The 27068-nt window shown below is 37.3% G+C and overlaps 2 protein-coding genes, 1 non-coding gene and 1 pseudogene across 3 annotated transcripts; 1 reads left to right on the top strand and 3 right to left on the bottom strand.

Moving 5' to 3' along the window:
- Nucleotides 1-16514: 16514 nt before the first annotated feature.
- LOC146898243 (uncharacterized) lies at nucleotides 16515-18594 on the bottom strand. Its single transcript, XM_085737915.1, has 4 exons — nucleotides 18298-18594; nucleotides 18078-18182; nucleotides 17067-17620; nucleotides 16515-16852 (listed from the first exon to the last, which is right to left on the bottom strand). Exons 1-3 carry the CDS (start codon nucleotides 18511-18513, stop codon nucleotides 17069-17071), a joined length of 873 nt encoding a protein of 290 aa, XP_085594041.1. The 5' UTR covers nucleotides 18514-18594; the 3' UTR covers nucleotides 16515-16852; nucleotides 17067-17068.
- Nucleotides 18595-18738: 144 nt separating this feature from the next.
- LOC146898242 (uncharacterized) lies at nucleotides 18739-19894 on the bottom strand (annotated as a pseudogene).
- A 928-nt stretch (nucleotides 19895-20822) lies between these two features.
- LOC146898240 (uncharacterized) lies at nucleotides 20823-25584 on the top strand. The gene has a single exon (XM_085736526.1). It carries the CDS (start codon nucleotides 22603-22605, stop codon nucleotides 25582-25584), a length of 2982 nt encoding a protein of 993 aa, XP_085592652.1. The 5' UTR covers nucleotides 20823-22602.
- Nucleotides 22297-22403, bottom strand: LOC146898241 (small nucleolar RNA R71). Its single transcript, XR_015024344.1, has one exon. It is a non-coding gene; the product is annotated as a small nucleolar RNA R71 (small nucleolar RNA).
- Nucleotides 25585-27068: the final 1484 nt, after the last annotated feature.

Genomic DNA, 27068 nt, shown 5'->3' with positions numbered 1-27068 from the left:
AAAAAAGCTAAAAGTGTGCAACTAAGGGTTTGGCTTATTTCTCTAAAATCTTTTTCAGAAGCTCTTGAACATCAGCATACTTCTTGTCCATATCTCTTCTGTAGTTGTCTTCTCTGATCTTGGCTTCTTGCATGTCAGCTTCCAACTTTGATATCTTCAGCTTCTGCTCTAATAGCTCTGTTTCCAGCCTCTCTTTTTCTTCTTTCAGCACTTTGTTCTCCTGAGCTAGAGCCAGGTTAGGTGCATTAATCTTCTCTAGGATCTCAGAAGGAATACTCAGATGCAGTTCATTAGGCAGGAATTCATCAGGTGCTTTGCCTCTGATACTGAGTGGAGTCTTCACCCAAGTACCAAGAACTTCAACATCTCCAGTATTCTCTTCTATGCCATTCAACCAATCTTCCAGCTTCTGCTTGGCTTGCTCTTGAGCCTCAATACAGGAGTCATGCAGCGCTGAAATTAGGTTGACGACCCTTTCCTTGATCCTTCTCCATTGCTTCTGATAGCTTATTGTATGAACCAGATCATTTCTGCTTGCTATCAGTCTGAGAACTTCAGAAGCAATATCTTCCCACACATCCTTTAGAACTTGAGAATCCAGGTATATGGTGGGAGGTGAAGGTTGTTTAGAGGGTTTTGGAGGGGCTAGGTGAATAATTGGTAGATTTGGTGATGATTGGTCATTTGTAGTTACGGATTGGCTGGTTGATGGTTGGTCAGGAGTGGGGTCAACTACCATATCAGAGGCATGATCATTTTGATCATCCTCAGAGGTTAGCTCAGGAACAATGTGTTCAGTAGCGGCAGTTTCAGGTTCAGGTTCAGGAGTGGGTTTAGTAACTGGTTGTTCAGGAACAGAATGTTCAGGAACGGTCTTTTGAGGAGTGACTTGTTCAGGAACAGATAGTTCAGGAACAGTTGGTTGTTGTTGTGGGGTTGATGAGGTTGTAGGGGGTGAAGATTGAGGGGGTGAAAAGGCTTTTACTGGTGAAGGTTTTTGTTGAGGGGGGTTTTCTGAAACAACGTTATCAGAAGCAGCTGCTTCTGGAGTTGTCTCAGAGGCTTTCTCTGAGGTTGTCTCAACATTTTCTGGTATAATCATGTTGAGGGGTTGAATGTTAAGAGGTTGAGGGTTAAGGCGAAAGATATTGTTGATGACTCTATCTCTCTGCACAGCCAATTTAGTCAACTTCTCATTGATTATATGACCAACTGGTTCATAAGTGTTTGACTGAGATGGCTTTGTGTTGGTATTGGCTGATGTTGACTGGCGTTTTACTGGTTTTCTAACAAGTTGAGCTAAGGGTACATCATCATCAGAATCTGAAGATGATGATGAGGATTTTGAAGAATATGAAGGAGAGTCACTGGATATCTCATGTACTACAGGTTCTGAGTGTGTGAAAATATTACCTGTAGTAGAGGGTTCTGAACAATCAGCTGACTTCCTTTGATCATCTTCAGCTTTGTCAGGAATATTAAGAAGTTCTGATGCTTCGGTTATTACCCTCTCTTGAAGCTCAGAAGCAATCTCCATAGCTTTTCCAATAACTTCTGACACATTAGTAGCAGCTTCAGTCTTCTTAGAAACATGAGGAAAGTTCTTGGTCCTCCTTACTGCTTGCTTCCTTTTCTTCTTTGGTATTGCAGGTTGATCAAGAGTAACGCCAACATCCATGATCATCCTGGAATCCATGTCTTCAATAGCTTCTTCAATTGATGGTACTGATGATCCACCAATCTTGAGCTTGTCAGAAGCAACTCTTGCCTTCTTAACAGTCCTTTCAACCTCCAGATATTCTTCTGCAGTTATTTTCCTATTTGTCCTTCTGCCTTTTGCTAGAGGCACAGCACCACCAAACATTTCTTCAGGTACTTCATCCAACCTGATTATCTTGTTGGTTGCCTCATAGTGTTCCTTGATGTATCTCATCTGCACTTCAATAGGATCCTGTTTGCAGATGGGTGGAAAATCTCTCATAAGATCAGATACAACAAGAGATTCACTTAGATCAGTTTTAAGCTTGGTGACCTTGGTGATCAGCTTCATATTCTTGAGAGTTTGAGCATTTATGAATGCTCCAGTCTTTGTATCCAGCAACTGATCTGTGTAGCCTTGAGTTCTGTTCAAACAATCCAAGATACCTCCTTGATAGAAAATCTCTGATAAGAGTCTTCCATAAGGAACCAAAGGTTTATCCAGTAGCTGACTCTGTTTTAGACATTCTATGAGGTACTTGAACATGTATTTGGGCACGTTCACCTTTTCCTTCTTGATGAAGTGCTGGAGAAGGACCTTCTGAGCCAAATTTGGTTTCACACTGTCACCACATGGAAACAGGTTCTCATGCTGAATCTTCAGAAGCATCTTAGTTTCCATGCTCAATTCAGCATATTTCTTCTCCTTCTCAGAATTGTATATCACCAAGTTGGCTTGCTTTTTCCAAATGCGTTTTTCAGCAGCACTTGAAAGATCAATTCCAGAGTAATATCCAGAAGCTTCAGCCTTAAGAACAGACTCAATGTGCCATTGTGCAATTCTCACTGGAATACCGCAGATGCTTGATCTGATTTCATCTTCAACAAACGGCGCAAGACCCATTTCTTCTCTTGATTTTCCTTCCAGTTCTGGATAGAGCAGAACCATATGACTTTCTTCAGCTATGGATGCAGCTTTGTTATAAATTTTTGCTCTAACCCAGAAGTTCCTGACCAATGCTTCATATGTTGGTCCATTCAACATTTTGAAGTAATGCAAGAGTCCTTGCTCTTCATAGAAATCCCTAATCCAACACTTATGAAAAGTCAGAGAACTGAAATCCACTGGATTCTCTATCTGAACTTGTAGTTCCCATTCTTTCAATTTCATGCTTCTTCCTTTGTAGTCATATTCAGGGACCATCCGTGAAGACGATACTGAAACTTCTCGTTGCGAGCTTGATGATGCCATTTGATGATGATTGAAGAAGATTTAGAGAATTTAGGGTTCTAAGGTTTTTGCGCTTACTTCGCAAGAGGTTTGAGAGCAAAATGTGTTTTTTGTGAGTGAGTAGTGTGTGAATTGACAAAGTGCTAAAAGTAAAACGATTGCAATTCAAAAGAGACAAACAAACACAGCATTAATGACAAAATTGGGGGCGCGTGAAAAGTACTTTCAAAGCTATTAAATCATCATTGCCCATTTAGTTATACACCAACACATACAGGCCACGTAAGAAGTTCACAGAGTAACTACCAAGTTAGTGGGCCAGAAGTTACTTTTAAAAAGTAACTCCCAACGTTTCCACTAATTCAACTATTTGAAAGCAATAAATCCAGCTTCTGGACTTCAGATTCTGACGTCATCATCAGAAGCGAGTTTTCCTCAGAACCTCAATAAAGAGCTTCTGATGGACTACTGCTTCTGAACTAACTTCAGAACCTAAAATCCTATTCAGGAGCAAGCAAACATCTAATCAGACACGTAGTGCATGTTCAAATTTTTCTTTATAAAATCAAATCTTTCAACAGTTAAAGGCTTAGTAAATATATCAGCCCATTGATTTTCAGTATCAATGAATTGTATATCTAAAATTCCTTTTTGAACATAATCTCTGATAAAATGGTGTTTGATTTCAATGTGCTTAGCTCTTGAATGCAAAATTGGATTTTTAGACAAACAAATAGCAGCAGTATTATCACAATAAATGGGAATACTGTTAGCAGTTATCTGATAATCTTCCAACTGATGTTTCATCCAAAGTAGTTGTGTACAACAACTTGCAGCTGAAATGTATTCTGCTTCTGCTGTAGACATAGCAATAGTTGTTTGTCTTTTGCTAGCCCAGGATATAAGATTATCACCCAGAAATTGACAGTTGCCACTGGTTGACTTTCTTTCAATCCTATCACCAGCATAATCAGCATCACAGAATCCAATTAGCTTATAATCTAAGGATTTCCTATAAAGGAGTCCAAGATTAGTTGTTCCCTTCAAATACTTGAAGATTCTCTTGACAGCAGTCATATGAGATTCTCTAGGATCTGATTGGAATCTTGCACACAAGCATACACTGAATAAAATATCTGGCCTAGATGCAGTGAGGTATAACAAAGAACCAATCATACCTCTATACAGCTTCTGATCTACTTTAGCTCCTTCATCTTCTTTGCTTAAGGTGCACGTAGGGTGCATTGGAGTGTTCATCACTTTACAATCTTCAAGTTTGAACTTCTTCAGAAGCTCCTTTGTGTACTTTGATTGATGAACATAGACTCCATCTTTGCATTGATTGATTTGAATGCCAAGGAAGAACTTCAGCTCTCCCATCATGCTCATTTCAAATTCATCCTGCATTAACTCATAAAATTCCTTGCAAAGAGATGCATTAGTAGAACCAAATATTATATCATCAACATATATTTGCACAACAAGAATATCTTTCCCAAGGGTCCTTCTGAAGAGTGTAGTGTCAACCTGTCCTCTTTTAAAATCATTCTTGATTAAGAAATTACTTAGTCTATCATACCAAGCTCTGGGAGCTTGTTTCAAGCCATATAGTGATTTCTTCAGTTTAAAAACATGGTCAGGATATTTAATATCCTCAAATCCAGGAGGTTGCTTGACATACACTTCTTCTTCTATGACACCATTGAGAAATGCACTCTTGACATCCATCTGATATAATATTATGCCATGATTAACTGCATAGGAAAGAAGTAACCTGATTGCTTCCAATCTTGCAACTGGAGCAAACGTTTCAGTGTAATCAATGCCTTCTTGTTGACTATACCCTTGTGCAACAAGCCTGGCTTTGTTTCTTGTTACTTCACCTTGCTCATTCAGCTTGTTTCTGAATACCCATTTTGTTCCAATAATGTTCTTGTGCTGAGGTTTGGGTACCAGATCCCACACATCATTTCTTTGAAATTGATTCAACTCTTCTTGCATAGCTAGGATCCATCCATCATCTGACAGTGCTTCATCAACTGTTGTAGGTTCAATCATTGAGATTAGTCCAATCATTGACTCTTCTTGTCTGAAATGTGATCTTGTTCTTCTTGGACTATCTTTGTTTCCAATGATTAGCTCCTCAGGATGTGAAGACTTGTGTTTGAATGTGTTTCTGAGAGGATCTGCTTGATGTGAGCCATCTTGTGCTTCATCAGAAGCAGCTTCATCTTGCGCTTCTGATGTGGGTTCAGCTTCTGGACTCTCTTCAGACTCAGCTATCTGATCAGGTTCTGGAGTAGCTTCAGGAACCTGTATCTCTGCAAAACTTTCATCTTGCTTTGAAGTTTTATCTTCAAGCTCCTTGTCATTAAATTTAACGTGCATAGATTCTTCAACACAGAGTGTTTCTGAATTATACACTCTGTATGCCTTTGACCTTTCAGAGTAACCTAAAAAGATTCCTCTTTGGGCCTTGGCATCAAATTTCTTTAGGTAGAGCTTGTTGTTCAGAATGTAACATGTACATCCAAATTGATGAAAGTAAGAGATATTGGGTTTTCTTCCTTTAAAGAGTTCATATGCTGTTTTCTCCAAAATAGGTCTAATATAGATCCTGTTTTGAACATAGCATGCTGTATTCACTGCTTCTGCCCAAAAATGTTTTGGTAAATTGTTTTCATGAATCATGGTCCTGGCCATTTCTTGTAAAGTTCTATTCTTTCTCTCTACAACCCCATTTTGTTGTGGTGTTCTAGGAGAAGAGAATTCATGGAAAATTCCATGTTTTTCACAAAAAGCTTCAAATGGCTCATTTTCAAATTCTCCACCATGATCACTTCTAACTTTCAAAATTTTTGATTCTTTTTCAGATTGAATTTGAGTGCATAAGCTACTGAATACATCACACGCAACATCTTTACTCTTTATGAATTTCACCTAAGTCCATCTGCTGTAATCATCAACAATGACTAATCCATATTTACTTCCATATAAGGATGCAGTACTCACTGGTCCAAATAAATCAATATGGAGTAATTCTAGAGGTCTTGAGGTTGAAACAATGTCTTTGGTTTTAAAAGATGATTTCACAATTTTCCCTCTCTGACATGCACCACAGAGTGCATCTGAATGATAGTCAATGTCTGGTAGCCCTTTCACAAGTTGTAACTTACTAAGCTTAGAGATTAACCTCCAGTTAGCATGTCCCAACCTTCTGTGCCATATCCATTTCTTATCATTCACTGATAGTAGGCAAATCACCTTCTGATCAGCCAGTTCAGAAAAATTGATTTTATAGACATTGTCAACTCTCTTTCCTTTGAACACAATGGATTTGTCTTCCTTGTTGATTACTGTACAGTTGGGTTTTTCAAAAAGCACATCATAACCATTATCACAAAATTGACTAATGCTCAAAAGGTTATGTTCAAGACCATCTACCAACCATACATTATTAATTGAGGTAGAGGAATTACCAATAGTTCCTGTACCTATGATCTTGCCTGACTGGTTGCCTCCAAATTTCACATTTCCTCCCTCTTTCATTGTTAGGCTGAGGAACATGGACTTGTCTCCTGTCATGTGTCTTGAGCAACCGCTGTCTAGGTACCATGATCTTTGCTTTGGCACTGCTCTTAGACATACCTCGTTTTCATCTTCTGAGTCTGAATCTGATCCAACTTCTGAAGTTGCTGTTGCTACCAACCCAACAGCTACCTTTGCATCTTCATCAGCTTCCTCTTTATCAGATCCGGATTCACTACCCAAATCATCCCAGGTTGCCATTAAACTCTGCTTAATCTGCTTCTTGAATTTGCTTGGTTTGAATGTAGACCTCTTTGACTTGTCCTTTGACTTTTCTCTTTGAAGATCAGGGCATTCAGCAATGAAGTGTCCCGGCTTCTTACAGTTGAAGCATCCCTTCTGATCTTCTTTCCTTGAGCTTCTGGAGTTACCCCTTTTGGCGAGAAACTTTCCGTTCTTCTTGGCCAGATATTGAAGTCTGTTTGAGAGCATGGCCATTTCAGCAGCATCTGGTTCAGAATCTGAACTTGACTGTTCTTCCTCTTCAGATTCAACCACTTTGAGAGCTTTTGATGACTTGCCTTTGGATGGAAGAGCTATTGATTTACTCTTCTTAGTAGACTCATGTTCATTAAGACTTAACTCATGAACTTTGAGAGAACTAACAAGATCTTCGACACTTAAAGTGTTTAAATCTTTAGCTTCCTCAATGGCAGTCACCTTCGGTCTCCATCTGGCAGGTAAGCTTATGAGAATCTTGCTTACATGATCAGAAGCAACATAGCTCTTCTTTAGAATCTGTAGCCCAGAAACTAAGGTTTGAAACCTTGAGTACATCTCCTCAATAGTTTCATCATCCTTCATCTTGAATAACTCATACTGATGTACAAGCAGAAGAGCCTTTGCTTCTTTGACCTTCTTGCTCCCTTCATAATTTGAACAGAGAGAAGCAAACATAGCTTTAGCAGTGGATTTGTCACTCATCTTCATGTACTCTGCTTTGGGTATGGCAGTGACAAGAGCTCCTCTGATAATATGATGCTTCTTGTAGAGTTTCCTCAGTTCTGGAGTATGTTTCTTTCTATCCACAGCAGCTCCTTCTTCATCAAGGACTAAATCACCAACACCATCTTCCAGAATATCCCATAATTTTTCATCTAGGCTCATGATGTAACTGTAAAAATTGGTCTTCCACCAAGAGAACTCTTCAGCATCTCCATTGAACTTTGGAACTTTTCCAACACTGGTTTTCTTACTATCACTATAATCATGTGAGACATTTTTATAGCTAGTATCACCAGAACCATTAGGAGGAGGAGTAGACATGTTTTTCTCAGATCTTTGACTGTTGCACGGTTAAGTGTTACACAACAAACCAAGGTTCTAGATACCAATTGAAGGTGAGAAAAACACAAGAAGGGGGGTTGAATTGTGTTTTGAAAAATTCTTCGTTTCTCCTAAACAACTGAATACAGTGATCAGAAGCTAAGTGAGACAGCTTCTGATGTGATGATCAGAATCTAAATGCAGCGGAATAATTCAGAGAGAGAGAAGAAGAACGACACAAAGCAATTATACTGGTTCCTTCCACAATCCGGAAGTAGTCCAGTCCCCCTTGCACTTCCAAGGAGATTTCACTAAGAGTAATATCTGATTACAATTGCTCAAGCACACAAGCAAGAGACTTCCTTTGCTCAAGAACACAATCAAGAGACTTCCTGCTCAAGCACAATTGCAAGAGACTTCCTAACTAAACAAAATTACACAGAAAATTGTTTAAGGTTGAACACTTGATATACAATCAGAGGTGCTCACAATACAAATCAGATACAGACTCAATGGACTTAAGAATTTCTAAGATATGACTTTAAGACACAGAAATTCTAAGTGAATGCAGAACAATTTCAGCAGAGGTTTGGCACTTGTAAAATGTTGTGAGTCTTTCGTTCAGCGTTCTTGCATTACCAAATCTCTAGGTCTTCACTCCTTTATATAGAGGTGTGAAAGAGACGTTGTGAAATTACCAGCACACCAAAGAGTCGTTGTTGAAGCTTGATCTTTCACCAATGATCTTTTGCCTGATTTGGTTGTTGTCCTATGAAGAACCAATTTGAAATCCATTCCTTATCTAAAGGAACATCTATGCAGGCGAAGCTGTATTCTGGAGCTGTTTTCTTGTCTTGTAGCGTGGACACAAAACAGAGTAGTGGAGAACGTGGTTGTACAATTCGTACAAAGTACAATGTCAATGCTTTCGTCCAAATTGCAAGCACATGCCTTCAAATACCTTTGAAATGACCGTTGCAATGTTCCACTAATTTTCTGCTGTGTTTTCGAATCCAATAGACAGCTTTTGCAATGTAGATTCTTCAATCTTTGAATCTTTTGCAAATCTAGTTGATCTTCAGCTTCTGGTGAAATGACTTCTGATGAGGCAGCTTCTGATGATGCAGCTTCTGATGAAGCAACTACTGCAACTTCTGATGGTGCAGCTTCTTCAGCTTCTGATTTCTGATAAAGTGGCTTCTAGACCTCTTGTCTTCAGGAGCACTATTCTTCAGAAGCGCTATTTCTTCAGGATCAGCTTGACTTCAGGAGCGTATTGCCTTCAGAATCACCTAAGCTTCATTTTCTTTTGCTCTTTATTTGCTCATTCAGAACCAATTAATGATGTAACTTTTTAACTGTGGTCCTGTACACTCGAACAAATATTAGCTAGTCCAATTTACAATTTTTAATACCTTGTTATCATCAAAACTCTTTAAGGTTCATTGTTAAACATATTTTGTTCCAACAATCCCCACTTCCCACCGTACACAGTATACAATCCATAGGACATGTGACTACTTTATCTTTTAGACGTACACGAGTTGGTAAGCAATTCCTACAGATTCGCCACATAAAGTTTTTTACCTTTGGGGGAATCCTGAGCTTCCAGATTAGATTCCAAGAGCCTTGTACCTTGAAATGAGATGTGTCAAGTAACTCTTGCACACAAAAACGGTATGCACTACGAACAGAGTATTCACCATGATTTTCTTTTTTCCAGATGAGTCGATCTTCCGTCACTGATGGGTAGAGCTGTGTGTTCACTATATTTTCAACTACCTGGTAATCAAAGATTGACTGTAGGAAAGGTAGATTCCATTCCTTGCGGTCATGTAGCATGCAATCTGAGACTCTTAGATCAGCTAGAGGAAAATCTCCATTAGCATGTGGAATAAGTGTAATATCATTTGTAAACCACTTGTTATACCAAACTGAGATATCCTCACCATCACCTATCCTCCATCTGCTTCCAACTTTGAGAATAAATTTAGAATTACATATGCTTCACCATACAAAAGCTAGGCTTATGTCCCAAAATTGACCCAAAGAAATTGCACCTAGGATAGTATTTTGCCTTATAAAGTCGAGCACCAATGAACCAGGATTTGTCGTAAGTCTCCAGCCCAGTTTTCCTAACATGGCTTGATTAAAGGTAGGTAGATTTCAATTTCATCACAAAGAGAGACAGGGAGAGTGAACAAACTCATAAAATAGGTAGGGATAGATTGAAGCACGGATTTCATGAGAACTTCACGACCGGCTTTTGATAGACTTTTACTACTCCATGAATTGATCTTCTTCCAAATTCTATCTTTGATAAAGCTGAAAGTGGATTTTTTGCTCCTTCCTATCATAGAAGGAAGCCCCAAATATTTGTCAGTACCTAGAACAACCTGCACGCCCAAAATGCTTGCAATATTATTATGATATATAGTTAAAACATTTCTACTACAATAAATCTCCGATTTTTGGAGGTTTACTGCTGATAAATGCCAAGAAGTGTTAAATTCATGTTATATTTTAAGCACTTTTTGTTGCTTGCTTTGCAAGTAATTGAAGGAAAAGTCGAGAAATAAGCGTTAAATGCCTTATTACGCTTTACTTATCATTACTCTATCCTTTTGTGCAGAAATTAGCCTCAAGACAGAGCTTAAAGACCAAAACCATGAAAAAACACTATTTGGGTAGAAGCTGATCCAGGAGAGATGCAGCTCGCACTCAAACTCGCAACTGCTAGTAGCAGATGCGAGAAACTCGCAACTGCTAGCTCCCTTACACGCAACTGCGAGTTAGGGCGGTTTGACCTCCTCATTTATGTCGTGGCAGCTTACCATTGGTCCAGAGAAGCAACTCGCATCTGCGAGTGATGTAGCTCGCATCTACGAGTTCAGGCAGGGCAGAGGCAATAAAACACCCACTTGCTATTCCTTGAAGAAATATATGTTGGGATCTTAGCTAGATATTTTCTTAGGTTTTAGCTTTAGATATTTTAGAGAGAAGTAAGGTAGATCATATAGAGTGAGAGTGGTTTTGGGAGTTGGATGCTTACTCCTTAGTTGAGACATCACAAGGTGTAATGGTTCCTTCCTTTTCAAGCCATCCTTGCAAGGCTTCCATGATGATGTGTAGCTAAATACTCTTTGTTGGGAAGAGAGGTACTTGATCTTGCTAAACATGTAATCCTTTTGATCTTGCAATATATGGTTCTAGCAATTTATATTCAATATTGTTGTTACTCTTGTGTTAATGCTTTCAATGAGATTCAAGATGCTTTGGACACAAACTCTTGAATCTTGAGCTAGAGTAGCAATATATCTTAGGTTAACTTACTTGACATCTTTGTTAATCTTGTGATAATCACCATAATCAAGAGTTAAATGCTTTCGGATACTTAATCAGGCTGGACACGGTCGATTAGGTTATTCGATCGACTTTGTTATCGTTTAATGGATTTGGACACGAATGTTTAAACGATACCTTAGAGCTAATTATATCGCTTTGGACACGAAGGATAATTTAGAATTGATTGTGATAATGTTGTTTATAAAGCTAGAATTCGTATGGATCATTAGGTTACGTGTGACGCTTGGTTAAGGAACGCTACTCCTAACAAGTTTCAATCCTTATTAATCTCAACTTTTACTTTTGCAATTTAGTTTACCTAGAGTAAAAATTCAAACAAATATGTACTCTTAATACTTGGAATGATAATTGATATTGAAATGTCCTTGATAACGCACTATTCCCTGTGGAGACGATACAAAAATACTTATCTTGTTTGATGCAAAACTACATTCATCAACTGCCTGATTAGAAGCTCAATCATATATAGATAAAATGACTTGCATTTTATTTGTTAAATCCACATTGACTCTAAAAAAGAGGAAACAATCATCAGCAAACAAGAGGTGAAATATAATTGGTGCATTATTAAGGGCAGAGCCAAGTGCACTTGAGGGTGTGCAGCTGCCCTGAGATCTTAAATTTTATATTAATTATATTGTTTTATTATATTTTGCATACCCAGGAATTTTTGGGTTGCACTTGCATTGCACCGCATGTCCTTCGGTTCTTACCTAACAGTAAAGTTTTGCACCTCACCAACTGCCCGATTATCCTTTTCATTTCACATTCTGATACATGTTATCATTTACATTATGTATAAATCTTAAGGCTAAAATGTAGAACTTGGGAAGGGAATCAAACACAATTTCTACAAGTAGCAAATAATACATCTATACTATATATAAAGAAAACTACCCCTTTCAGCACATTTTTGGGTTGGAATTTTCTTTCCAAAAATACCCTTAATTTTAAATACAAATAGCCAATTATAAAATAACACGTGGATTAATAGTCAATGTCACTAATCGTCATCGTTAACCTTCTTTTACCACCTTTAACCACAAATCAAACTCACAAAAAGTTTAAAAATTATATTTGCATTCTTTATGTCTCTTCTCATGAATTCATCATAGTACATCTCATCACCTCTAAAAAATTAGAAAGTTTCAAGGCTCAAGAACTTGATTAATGCTTCTGAAGCACCAATGAATGGAATATCTTTAAGGTCCACTTCATGAATTGAATATCTTTCTATTATATCCTTCGAGCAATTTACTTTCCGCCAACATTACAATTCAAGCTTTATTTTTACTTTTTTTTTAGAAGAATGAATGAATCAGAATTTGAGAAAATCAGAGGTGGACAATAATCACTTATGCAAAAAAAAAAAAAAATCCAAAGTTTACGTTTTTTCCTGCTTTATTTCTCACAACTCTATGAGTTTTTTTAATTATTTTTTAAATAAAAATAATAGCCGATGAGGATTGGACTATAAATCTTCTAAAAAAAGATTAGTAACAAACGTGAGCAAAAAACATTATTAAAGATTGGACTTTAAATCCTCTAAAAAACCATTAGTAACAAACGTGAACAAAATATTAGGATTCAAAATCTTTTAGAAAAAGATTTGTTAGTACTATATTAAATGCACAATAAATCCTCTAAAAAAAAGATTAGTAACAAACGTGAGCAAAAAATATTGTTTAAGATTGGACTTTAAATCCTCTAAAAAAAAGATTAGTAACAAACATGAGCAAAAAATAATGTTAAAGATTAGACTTTAAATCCTCTAATAAAAGATTAGTAACAAATGTGAGCAAAAAAAAATATTAGTAACAAACATGAGCAAAAAATAATGTTAAAAATTGGACTTTAAATCCTCTGTTAAAAATATTAGTAACAAACGTGAGCAAAATATGTTGAGTTCATAAATAATTGGTATATGCCTTGACAATATTTTGTTTATAAATCAAATATCAATAATTTTCATTAACATTTTAAAATTTAAATCAAAATTATAAAAATAAACATAATAAAATAATCACATGCGTTAGCGCAGTAGAAAGAGCGGACAGACGGGCACGATAGTGCCCGTCTTTCCGCTAGTTACCAGTAAGCCAAATTCACCCAAATTGAAAGTTATGTGTTTGATCTTTGAAAACACAATATATAACTACTCAATAATTCATATTTTTTTTAAGTATATGATCAATTGATACCCCAAAGTCAAATTTAATATATGACACATTCGATAATTCTTTACCACATGATCATATTACAAATTTCTTTGTTGAATTGAAAGCTGTTAAAAAATTTGACATTAAATATTGTTTGATATGTCAACGACTTATATCAAATGATATCCGAGTAATGTCAAATTTTGCACACATAATCCATGTGATAATAACTTTCAATGCAACGATGAATTTTATAATATGGTTATGTGGTAAAGAATTATGTGAAGTGTCGTGTATTAAGTTTGACACCGTTGTGTCGATCATAACCTTATTTCGAATACTTTTTTTTTTCTTTCAGTCTCTCTCTTTTTTTTTTTTTAATATTTTGTATGTTTTAAAATGGTATAGTTTTTACCTTTTCAACGTGATTTTTAATTATTTCTTTTCTCCCCTTTAATTTTTACCTCTAAAATGATAGTTGCATTGATTTTAATAATAACATGAGTTTTATTTAAGTGTTGGTTCGTGTTAAAATGATTAGTTGTGTTGATATTATTTTTTTTTATTCAACTTAGTTGCGCTGATTTTAATGATGGAATAAGAAGAAAAATCACTACTTTAAAACTTGGTCTCTCTCTCTCTCACACACAAATATATATAAAATTATTAATGAGGTCAAAATTTTGCACCCCCTGATCCAGGGTCCTGGATCCGCCACTAATTATTACAAATTTTGACACAATTAATTTCACCCATCGCTTCAGCTTTTTGAATAAGCTCAGAAAAAATGGCCTCCTTGAATTCATCTATTACAAAAGGTGCTGTCAACAAAGTGTTGTCTTCCAAAGTGTTACCGCTGCGGTGTTTTTGGTCATTTCCATGTGTTTCTAGGAAAGAATGTATGTCAAAAAAACAATTTTCTATTTTTTTTAACCATCGTAAGTTTGATCGGGCAGGATAACGACTTTAACCAAAACCAATTTAACCCAGTCCATAAACAAACAAAAACAAAGGGGCCAGAATAGAAAACCTAACATTCAAATTCACTATTGTCTTCTGTCTTCCCTGCGACGGCCGTGAAGAAAGGACTGAGTAGCAAGATGACAAGCAGCTCCGTTTCGGTATGTGATTAATATGAATTTCTTGTATTGTTTCCCTAGATTTTGATATAGCGCCCATACTGCGCTACCTGCTGTGCTAAGCCATTAAGAATAAATTACGTATGTCTTTTTGATTTGATCATGAATTTCTTTTGCCCTGTTATGCTATAATATATCTCTTTTACCCTTGATTTGGATTTTGTATTCTTTTTTCATTGATTAATGCGTTGGCAATTGCGGCACAGATGCAAATATTCATAAAGATCATGTATGGAAACAAGAGGTTCCCCCTCATGGTTAAGATTTCAGACACGATACTCGATGTGAAGAAGAAAATTCAAGACCAGAAAGGGATCCCAGTGCACCAGCAGCATCTATTCTTTGACGGTAAGCCAACAAAGGACCGCCAGACTCTTGCCAATTACAACATCCAGGAGAACTCAACCGTTGACATTGGAAATTTCGCTAGAAGACAATCATTATTTGACCTCATATTCCGCGGACTCGCAGACTAGATGACCACCACACCTCATCGGCTACCCTATAAGTAGATAAATAAAACATTATTGATAACTTAAGAGTGTTTGACTTTTGCATTTCTTAGTAAGGATTTGACTTTTGTTCTTTGTGTTTTGTCTGGAGCTGTATAATGATCTTTTTCAGCAATTAAGGAAACCTATTTACCTTTCAACACTAGCTGAAATCGCACAATAATTCTTTTTGTTTTGTCTTGAGTATGATTCAATTGAAAAGAGAGTGGTGAATTGAATCCATTCCCTGTACTTCAAATAAGAGTGGTGAATGGATAAGAGGGTAGATTTATTTGTGATTCTCTGAGTGAAATAAATTTACATAACCTAAGTAGTGAAAGTATTTACATAACCTGAGTAGTGAAAAGCAACTTGTTAGTGATAGTACATGAAGAGAGAAAGTCTGATTCTAGTGTTTGATTGTATTTAAAGTTGGTGAGTGGAATGAAATACTCTGCAGCATGTGAATGAAGAAATATTTTTATTGTTTTGATTTATTTTCTATAAAAAAATATTCTAATTTGTGATTTTAGTTTGTCAAAAACAAATTAACTGGTTTGTAATAACGAGCTTTGCCTAAAGAAAAAAGCAAATATTTTGAATGTGCTTGCACCCGTGGTTTTGTGAGGACGGTCTTTGTATTATATGGCACATGACTTATCAAGCAAGAATAATATTTGTATGTGAGAATGAAAGTAATAAAGAATAGTCATTTGACTAAAATGTGAACCTGAGATAAAATCATAGGTTAAGGTTTTGTCAAGGAGCAAGTAGAAGAAATAGAATAAATTTATAGGTGAGGGTTTTTGAAGTTAATTTTTTATTGATAATACAAAATCCTCCTCACGTGGGACTCAAAACACCACAAGAAAGCACTAAAATTCCGAGGCACAAAATTCCTTGGAAATCGTCAAAATCTCCTCGGAATACCAACTTTTTCCGAGGAACTCATGTCCTGGAAAAATATTTGGTTGCAATCCAAATACCGAGGAAATTTCCGAGGAACTTTTGTTTCCGAGGAAACATGTCCTCGGAATTAAGATGTGACGGCAGAAACCCAGACTGACGCACATGCTGTGGCTGACATAGAAGTGACTAGCATTTCCGAGGAACTTTGTCCTCGGAATGTATTATATTTAAAAAAATATTAAAATTATAATTATTTTCCTGTGTTTCAAAATTTTAAATTTTAAAAAGCACCAAATATTTTAAAATTTCAAAAAAGCGCCAAGTTTTAAATTTCGAATTTCAAAAAAAGCGCCAAATATTTTAAAATTTAAAAAACCAAAACCTTCCGACGAAAAAGTTCCTTGGTATTCATTTTAATTAAAAACGAAATTTAATTAAAAAAAGTAAATAAATTAATTTTGAAATGAATGAATTAATTTTTTTTTTAAACATCTATATTTTATTAAGCTGATCTAGGTGTAAGGCACAAATTAGAACGCACGGAACAATAACAAAAACAGCAGGTTCCGAGACAAACACGGAAAGCCCCTAAAAAACTAAACATACAAAAAGAGACTGCTGCTCTAACAACTAACAAAGCTTGTCAATAGAAACTGCGCCAAACAGCAAAAACAAGCCTATTACAGTGGTTTTAGCAGCGAAGTTGTTAATGTATATTGTTAGGATTACAAATATGTTGACAAGAGACATTGTTATTTGATTGCAAAGAGAAACATATCAAATACAAATACTAATACAAAAACAACTTAATTAGTTCTAACTAGCATTAATCCTAACTAACATATGCAGAGTCTCAAAGCAGTAGCACCAAATCATCAAACTTATGATGATTCAAAAAGAGAAAAGCTCATACCAATGTTATGAAATCTACTCCTCCAACACAGCGGTTAATTTCTTCTGATGAACATGAATCCTAAAGATGCATTCCTTTATCCTTTTTGACATCTGAAGGGATACAAGAGAGAATTAAATCTTTTAACATTTCATCAAGCCTTAAAATAAACACTACAAATAAACAGCATCACGGTAAAGCAACGTAACAACTTAACAAATAATATGCAAAAATTTAATTGAATGCAATGGTTTCATGCCAACCAATTTGTGAATCCAGTATAGTTACAAAATCACAGCAAAATGTATGAAAAAGAATGATTTATACCTTCATGCATTTTCTGAGTCCTCATCATCATCATCATCACCACCATCTTTTGAGGAAAGAGATTCATTATTTCCAGAGTCTTGTTGAGGCAAGAGTCGGCGGCGTCTAAGGTCCCGTCTATCAACCCTCCTTTCCATCGTTTCTACCAACTCTCTGTTACGCCGAATTTCTTGCATGAAAAAGTCTTGTTGTTGTTTTAACTGAGTCCTCATCTCTTCAAGCTCTTTTTGACTTTGAGTCCTCACTTGTTCAAGCTCTTGATTTCGAGTCTGCATCTCTTGACTCAATTGTTGTATCAGTGTCACCATTTCAGGGGTCATCTCCACATTACGAGAACCACCTTCTCCATCAATAGATCGTTCATAAATACATCTATTGTGTACCAAGTTGGAGGACATGGTTCCAGCACCATAATATTTGCTACTTTTTCCACGTCCGACTGTTTCCTTCCAAATGGTTTGTGCAGTAGAATGATCAAGTGAACGCATTGTACCCGTCGGAGATGAGCCATCAGATTGAGATAATACCTTTTTAACCCTCTCATCAAACCCCTCCTGTATGGTAAATGAATAAACCAGACATCAAATTGGATTACTAATTAGATAATTAACTAATCATCAACTAATATATACATGAGTTCTAATATTATTGAGTGTGGGTTAGTGTTTTCTGGTCTATCTGGGCTGCTAGCTAGATACAGGAGGATCTTTTCTGGTTAGGAGCAAGAGATTTCAACATTTTTTTTGAAGAAGCGTATTCATTAATAGCCACGCACCAGAAGTGCAAACGGTAAGAAAAATACAAAGGGGCCAAGACAGACTATACCAAACTAATGCCAACAAGAGCACAATATGGAATATAACAGTCCCAGCAAAAAGAAATAAAAGCCCCTGATACAATAAACAGCCAGAACCGCAAAAAACTCCCTCCCAGCCGAAATAGACTTAGCGGAACAGGCACAACATATGTGTGTTATTGCATATATAAACTATTATAAAATTGTAAATTTACCTGAGTGATTTTAGCACGAGAATCAACATATTCACGTTTGCCTTTTTTCATGTACCGTTCTTTGTGCAATTCATTAATAAATGGAAGTCGCCCGAGGGTGCGTTTCTAATTTAGCACGACATAAAATTAATTATAAGTGGTCAAAAATAAAGTTAGTTAGAATTTGTGAGTAACTAAATATATACAAATATATAAAATTAAGAATTAAATGTATTTTTACCATGCGTTGACTGGTTGTATAAGCACTTGCAGAACCACCTGCGTGCAGGCAACCTCCCTTCTCTGACGCTCGGTTAACTTTTCCAATTTGTGAACGTTTTTTAAATGTTGGATCTGTAGCCCAATGATCTACTAAGCGAGGCCAAATGTCTACTCCTATAAACTTTGGAAACCAATCAGGTTTTTTAGCATGCTTTCGTCTAAATGTTGACATCATATCTGAGAAACGGTTTTGAGCTCGGTAATGAAAATTCTTCTTAACCTGAGCATCATAGCGAGACTCCCAAACACATTTTTTCTGCAAAACATCCAATCTGTAATCGATTTATTATCGAGCCTATTGATCGAGGGTAAGTATTAACAAATTAATTTTATATTTATATTTTGACTTAACTTTTATTAATTTTTGAATTTAACAATTTAATTCATATATTTCAAATTTTTATTTAGGTTGGAGCCCAATGCGGTCGTAGCCAAATACATTTTTACCAAATGTGTTTCCTCCATAGTCCAAAGTAAACGCCTTTGTCTTCTCCATACAATGAGGGCAAGCAAGTCTACCATGAGTACTCCAACCAGACAACATCCCATATGCGGGAAAGTCGTTGATAGTCCACATCAAAGCCGCCCTCATATTGAAATTCTCCCTCTTTGCAATATCATATGTCAATTGACCAATCCACAACCTCTTTAGATCATCAATCAAGGGTTGTAAAAACACATCAATGCCATCAAGTGGACTCGATGGTCCCGGTATAATACAAGTCAAGAACATGTAAGGTTTTGACATACACATCTCAGGAGGGAGGTTATACGGGGTAACAATAATTGGCCAACAAGAATAAGGCGTTGCAGATGCTTGGATATATGGTGTAAAGCCATCAGAGCATAATCCCAATCTCACATTTCGTGGATCTTATGCAAAATCATGATGAACACGGTCAAAATGCTTCCATGCCTCAGCGTCACAAGGATGCCGCATCTCAGGTGGATTTGACTTATTGTAGTAATGCCAGGTCATTTTACCAGCAGTTTGCATTGATGCATACAACCTTTGCAGTCTTGGTATTATTGGCAGGTAAAACATTGACTTAACCGGGATTCGTTTGTGATTACGGTGAACATCATCATTGCGAACAACATACCTCGGTTCATTGCAAAATTTACACTCCTCTAGTGCACCATCATTTGTACCGAATTCATTATCATAGAACAACATGCACCCATTACTACAACAATCAATCCTTTTAGATTCTAATCCCAACTTCGACACTAATCTCTTGGCCTCATAATAACTTTTCGGAAGATTGTCTTTGATGGGAGTAGCATCCAAAAGCATATTCACAAAATGCTCCAAGCACTTATCAGGTACATTCCAATTTGACTTGGCAGCTAAAAGTCTCGCGCACATGGATAATTTAGAGTCATTTGATCCTTCAAACAACGGTTCATTTATCTTTTCCAACAGGTTGTAAAAATCTTGTGCTTTCTTGTTCGGGGGTAGCTCCTCTTCAACCGGCTCATCATAAGACATGTTCACTCCAAGAGCGTCACCAATCATATCATCCATCATGTCAAACTGTTCAACATTCTCTGTATGTGTTCCATGATAACACGCAAAATACATTGTCTAAATAATTTAATTTTTATTTATTTTAGGGTCGTTTATTATGTTTTGTATGTCTTCTGGTTAGTATTTCGTTGTGTTTCAGGTAACAAGGGTGTTAAAAGTAAAAGAATCAAGAAGGAGGTGAAAAGAGCAACTTGAGTTAGTGATGACATCATGCTGATGTCACACCCAACCCAAGACAGATCAGCCAAGAAACATTCCCCTAAATTGTGCAGCAAAACATTCCATTTTTTCAGCTTTCTTGTCTGCTGCTCCAAAAGAAGAAAAAAAAAAGACTTGGACTCTATAAAAAGAACAAGGAACGCACAAGAAAAAAAGGAGAGCTTCATGTTGTTTAGCTCCTAGTTTATGATTCAGCTCTAGCTTTTACAAATTGGAGAATACAATTTGTTGTTTATTGTAATTTAAAGCTTTGAGTACTTTGTTCATTTGCAATTTCAATTCAACCGTATAAGCACATATAATTTCCATTACCATTGTTGTCATTCCCTTCATTTCAAGTGCTGCTACTTAATATTCCAATCCCAATTACTCTATATGTGTGTGCTGTGCATATCTACTTTAATGGAGAATTGTTATTGTCCTATTATCCACATATTTTCATTGCTTGAATCACTGTTCGGTTTCAATTCCATTTAATAATTGCTTGCTGCCTGCTGCCTGGTGTGCGCCGTACTCTCTCTCTCTCTCTATATATTTCTCCATTTACTTGGGTACTATATATTTTCTGTTTGGCTACTGTAGGTACAAGCATCTCACCGTGTTTGTGCCTAGTTATTATTTGTTTGTTTGTTTAGTCCATTATTTTGCAGTACGGTACTAAAATATGCAGTCTGCATAGAATTGTTCGAGGGAATTTATACTCAATTAAAGTGGCCAGATTTTAACAGGTATAAATTATTTGCTTTTAGTATGAATAAATTAACACCTTGTATGTTTAATATAACTATGTGTGAGTAGATTTTTATAGAGTCCGGAATGTGATGAACGTCGTATCAATGGTACTCTGTTAAATTGTATGATTATAAATTGTAACAGGAATTATTTTTAAGTCTGAAAATTCTGATTTTTAACGATTAATATTTACAGCGAAAGTTGAAATAAAGGGATACCGATTTCATATCGAAAGAGTGAAACCTGTATCTGACCGTAGAATTTTTAGGAATTGATTTTGAAATACAGCGAAAGCGTTTTCTTTAATTAATTTAGAAATTTCTAATTTTCAAAAAGGCTATTTTAAACTTATGGTCGTACACGCGAAAGCTGGCGCTTGTGAGTTTAAAATACGGTACCGGACGCGCGAAAGCCGACGATACCTTTGAATTAAAATTTCAACTAAAAATAACTTTTCGCGCGTAAATTGATTAGTTTTCAAACGGAGTTTTGAAGTTGTAAGGCGTACACGCGAAAGCGGTCGAATAGATTACAAATTCAAAATTCGGTGTCGTACACGCGAAAGCTGGCGACCCCTTTAATTTAATTCTTTTTACGCGCGAAAATATTGTCCTGTTACAATAATAAAATATAACTTAACGAGTACTCACGGTCGACGCGAATTATATTCCGGGCTCTCGTCATTAAAATTAATTAAAACTGTTATTTTCCCAATATTGCAACCAAATTAATTAGCATCGCCTTAGATAAACAACGTGACAATAGATAACGGTACTTGACATTGGTCTCTGTGGGATTCGACATCTTTTATACTAAAACCGATATTTCCGTGCACTTGCGGAGGATACCAAGTTTTTGGCGCCGCTGCCGGGGACCAATTTAGGCAATATTGTAACTCCGTTGTCACACCGTATAGACTAAGGCATTTTTTTTATTTGTTTTTCTTTTTAAAAAAAAAAAAAACTTTGCATGCGAAAAACTCGAAGTGCTGGAAATCTAGTCGGCTACATTGACGAAATCGAGCGCTACTTTCGAGCTAGACGCCGATTGTTCTCTCATACCCCGTCGCAGTCTGAGACTCAATCAGAAATGGGAGACAACAACAACGATAACCGGCCACTGAAAGAATTCGCTGTGCCCTCTGATGAGGAGCCTCATACGAGCATTGTACGTCCCGCGATTGCGGCGAACAATTTCGAACTCAAACCTTCTCTGCTGCAAATAGTACAGCAGAACCAATTTTCCGGAAACCCGACGGAGGATCCGAACTTGCACCTTTCTGTCTTCGTACAGTTCTCAGATACGCTAAAGGCGAATGGCGTCGACCCTGAAGCCATTCGTTTACGCCTATTCCCATTCTCCCTAAGGGACCGAGCCAGAGCGTGGCTACAATCCCTACCGTCCAATTCCATTACAACATGGAATGAGCTTAAGAAGGCGTTCCTAGCTAGATACTTTCCGCCAAGCAAAACAGCTCAACTCAGGAACCAAATCACCTGCTTTAGGCAGACAGATGGTGAATCGCTTTTCGAAGCATGGGAGAGATACAAGGAATTAATGAGAGCTTGCCCACACCATGGACTAGAAAAGTGGCTCATAATTCATACCTTCTACAATGGTCTATTGTATAACACAAGAATGACCCTTGATGCCGCTGCAGGAGGTGCTCTCATGAACAAACCATTTAATGACGCCTATGCCCTTATTGAAGACATGGCGCAAAATCATTACTAGTGGGGGAGCGAACGCGCTCAAGGGGATAAAACACAACCCAAAGCAGGAATGTACGAAGTTAGCAACCTTGACCACATGAATGCTAGAGTAGATGTGTTGTACCATAAGCTTGACAACCTGTCCCTCACGCCACCAGCTACTGCTGCTGCTGTAACTCCAAATTGTGAAATTTGTGGAGTCCTTGGACACATCGCTGCCGAGTGTCAACTGCTAGCTGAAACTAATCACGTAAACTATGCGCAAGGTAACCCGTACTCTAACATGTACAACCCTGGATTGAGAAACCACCCTAACTTTTCCTACAAGAATAACAATCCTACCTTTGCGCCCAGTCCTGCACCAACAAATCCACCTGGTTTTCAAGGCCAAAGAGGAGCCCCTGTTGCTCCTGCTGCTCCAAAAATGTCAAACCTGGAACTTATGATGGAAAACTTCGTTTTGGCTCAAACTCAGCAAAATAAAGAGTTCATGAATCAAAACATTCATACCAATGAACTGATTAAGCAGATGGCTAACAAAGTTGATGCTATGGCCACCCATAACAAAATGCTAGAAACGCAGATATCCCAAGTGGCCCAACAACAGGCAACTACAACTGCCCCAGCCGAAACATTTCCAGGCCAACCGCAACCAAACCCCAAGGGACACGCTAACGCTATAACGCTGCGAAGCGGGACAGAGTTAGAAGATCCCATTGCTGTGAGAGTTAGAGCCGAAAACAAAGGGAAAGGTATAGTCCCTGACAAAAACATTGAGAGTGAACCCGTTGACCATGGGCAAACATCCAAGCCTAAGGTGGTAGTGGAGAATGAAAAGGAAAAACCTTATGAACCCCCTCCTCCATACAAACCTCCAATCCCTTACCCTCAAAGACTCACAAAATCTAAAACAGAAGGTCAGTTTAAGAAGTTCGTAGAGCTTCTAAAGACGCTTCACCTCAGTATTCCTTTCTCAGAGGCGATAACTCAAATGCCTTCCTATGCTAAGTATTTAAAGGAAATACTGACTAACAAGAGGAAGATCGATGAAGATGGTACTGTAGCACTCACTGAGGAGTGCAGCGCCATCATCCAAAATAAGATGCCGCCAAAGCTAAAAGATCCAGGGAGTTTTTCAATTCCTTGCGTCATCGGTAACCATATCATCGATAAAGCTTTGTGTGATTTAGGTGCTAGCGTGAGTCTGATACCCCTGTCTATTTGTAAGAGGCTAAATCTAGGAGAGTTGAAACCAACCAAAATGTCCTTACAATTAGCTGACCGTTCCATAAAATACCCAGTTGGAATACTGGAAGACGTTCCTTTAAGAATCGGTCAGTTGTACATTCCCACTGACTTTGTTGTCATGGACATAAGTGAAGACTCTCACACCCAAATGCTCCTAGGAAGACCCTTTCTAGCCACTGCTGGTGCTATTATTGATGTAAAGAGAGGAAAGCTTACCTTTGAGGTTGGCGAAGAAAAGATTGAGTTCATACTGTCTAAATTCATGAAATGCCCTGCCATAAATGACACATGTTGCTTTGTTGACATAATTGATGAATGCATCAAGGAACTGTCATCGGAAGCTCCACCAACTGAGATGATGGTTGCGACTTCGACAGAGGAAGTAAAGGAAAACGAGGATGAGATTTCTCAACTACTAGAATGCCTCAACCTTACTCCTGACCCGATGCCTGAACCAGAGCAACCAAAGATAGAGCTCAAAGAACTTCCCCAAAGCCTTAGATATGAGTTTTTAGACAGTGAATTGAATCACCCAGTAATTTCTCAACTACTAGAATGCCTCAACCTTACTCCTGACCCGATGCCTGAACCAGAGCAACCAAAGATAGAGCTCAAAGAACTTCCCCAAAGCCTTAGATATGAGTTTTTAGACAGTGAATTGAATCACCCAGTAATAGTTAATGCTGACCTAGGAAAAGAGGAAACAAAGAAACTCCTTGATGTATTAAGAAGATATCCCAAAGCAATAGGTTACACAATTAATGATCTTACGGGAATCAGTCCCTCTGTATGTATGCACATGATTATGCTGGAAGAGGATTCTAAAACCTCTAGAGAGCATCAGAGGAGATTAAATCCTAACATGAGCGAAGTGGTAAAGAAAGAAATAATAAAGCTTCTTGATGCCGGGATTATCTATCCTATATCTGATAGCAAGTGGGTTAGTCCGGTGCACGTGGTGCCAAAGAAAGGTGGCATGACTGTGGTGCAGAATGATAAAGGAGACTCAGTCGCCAAACGCACAGTAACAGGATGGAGAATGTGCATTGATTATAGAAAGTTAAACAAAGCAACCAGAAAAGATCATTTTCCTCTCCCGTTCATAGACCAGATGCTTGAGCGTTTAGCTAAGCACTCATATTTTTGCTACCTGGACGGTTATTCGGGATTCTTTCAAATACCAATCCACCCGGATGACCAAGAGAAAACTACTTTCACATGCCCCTATGGTACATTTGCCTATCGGCGAATGCCTTTCGGACTGTGCAACGCACCTGCAACTTTTCAGAGATGCATGATGGCAATCTTTGCCGACTTCCTAGAAGACATTATGGAAGTTTTCATGGATGATTTTTCTGTTTGCGGTTCGAGTTTTGAAAACTGTTTAGCCAACTTGGAGAAAGTATTGGAGAGGTGTGTAAAGGTCAACCTCGTGTTAAACTGGGAAAAGTGCCACTTTATGGTAAATGAAGGCATAGTCCTTGGCCATGTGGTGTCCAACAGAGGGATCGAGGTTGACAAAGCAAAAATTGAAGTTATTGAGAATTTACAACCTCCCACAACTGTAAGAGAGGTCCGAAGCTTTTTGGGACACGCTGGTTTCTACCGGCGGTTCATCAAAGACTTCTCAAAAATCACCAAGCCATTGACTGGCCTTCTTATGAAAGATGCTGAGTTCATTTTTGATGAACAATGCCTTGAGTCTTTCCAACTGCTGAAACGTGCATTGATCTCTGCCCCAATAATGCAACCTCCGGATTGGAGCCAACCCTTCCAGTTTAGTAACAAATGTTTGTTCAAGTGATATTCCAAAAGTTCAAAAGGAGGAGTGACTTTTGATTTCAAAGGCGAAGTGTACGGCAGTTAAAGATAGGTAGTCACAACTCCCAGATATCATAACTGTAAGGTTCATGGCCAAATTTTATTTTTCCAATTTACTTATATAGAGTGTTCCATGCATTTACATTTCTAGAACTTGCAATTTTTCTCTACTGTTGATTGATCTTTGTCATTAGCACACTGAGGCAAAAGTGCTTGGTCATGTGAGCTTTTTTGAAGCCTACCCTGATTTTAATTGTTATATTTTATCCTTTTCTTAGCCAAATTGAGCCGGTAGGTTTAAAACTTTTTGTTCGGTGACAAACTACATTACAAGCTTAGAGACTTTTAGGACTTGTCCCATATTGTTTTTCTGAGTTAGGCATTGTAAAATGTTGCTAAACAATAAGTTTAGGGTTGCTATTAATTAAGTTTGGGGTGGGGGTACTAGAGAACAAAGAAAGAACATTATCATAAAAAAATACACACAAATGGTGTATCAAAAAAAAAATAGAATGAAAAAAAGGGACAAAACATTGAAAATCCGAGTAACTTTAAACTCGATTGTCCCAAAAGTTACAAGTATTCTCTAGTACCTTTGCAAGTATTGTTGTTCCAAAAGGTGATTGAATGATGGATTGAATTTTGTGCTTAACTTCCGTAGGAATGCCTAACTCAAATCTTGTGTAGCCTACTTATCCAAATATTATCCCACCTTCACCTAAGCCCCGTTATAACCCTTAAAGACCTCAAAGTGTGCATTGATATTGATTTTGATTGACGTTTAGAAACTTTTCAAGCATATGGTAATATGTAGATTGCATGTCGACTGTGTGTGAACCATTTTTATATTGTTGCGTGGAGTTGTGAATTGGTGGATGTGTACAAGTCAAACTAGCTCATCTTTAGCTAGTATGGTGTTGAACTTTTGGGTACTATCACTTGATCAGGTAATTGTTATCTTACTGTCGAATGTCAGCTTTGCAAGTAAATTGCTTGAGGACAAGCAATGATTCAAGTGTAGGGGAGTTTGATAACACGCAAAATACATTGTCTAAATAATTTAATTTTTATTTATTTTAGGGTCGTTTATTATGTTTTGTATGTCTTCTGGTTAGTATTTCGTTGTGTTTCAGGTAACAAGGGTGTTAAAAGTAAAAGAATCAAGAAGGAGGTGAAAAGAGCAACTTGAGTTAGTGATGACATCATGCTGATGTCACACCCAACCCAAGACAGATCAGCCAAGAAACATTCCCCTAAATTGTGCAGCAAAACATTCCATTTTTTCAGCTTTCTTGTCTGCTGCTCCAAAAGAAAAAAAAAAAGACTTGGACTCTATAAAAAGAACAAGGAACGCACAAGAAAAAAAGGAGAGCTTCATGTTGTTTAGCTCCTAGTTTATGATTCAGCTCTAGCTTTTACAAATTGGAGAATACAATTTGTTGTTTATTGTAATTTAAAGCTTTGAGT

The sequence above is a fragment of the Medicago sativa genome, chromosome 8 (assembly GCF_051527215.1).
Source record: "Medicago sativa cultivar Bolivia chromosome 8, Bolivia_mono, whole genome shotgun sequence".
Classification (NCBI taxonomy): domain Eukaryota; kingdom Viridiplantae; phylum Streptophyta; class Magnoliopsida; order Fabales; family Fabaceae; genus Medicago; species Medicago sativa.
Note: the sequence above shows the minus strand (reverse complement) of the source record. Positions and strands in the feature narration are given on the sequence as shown.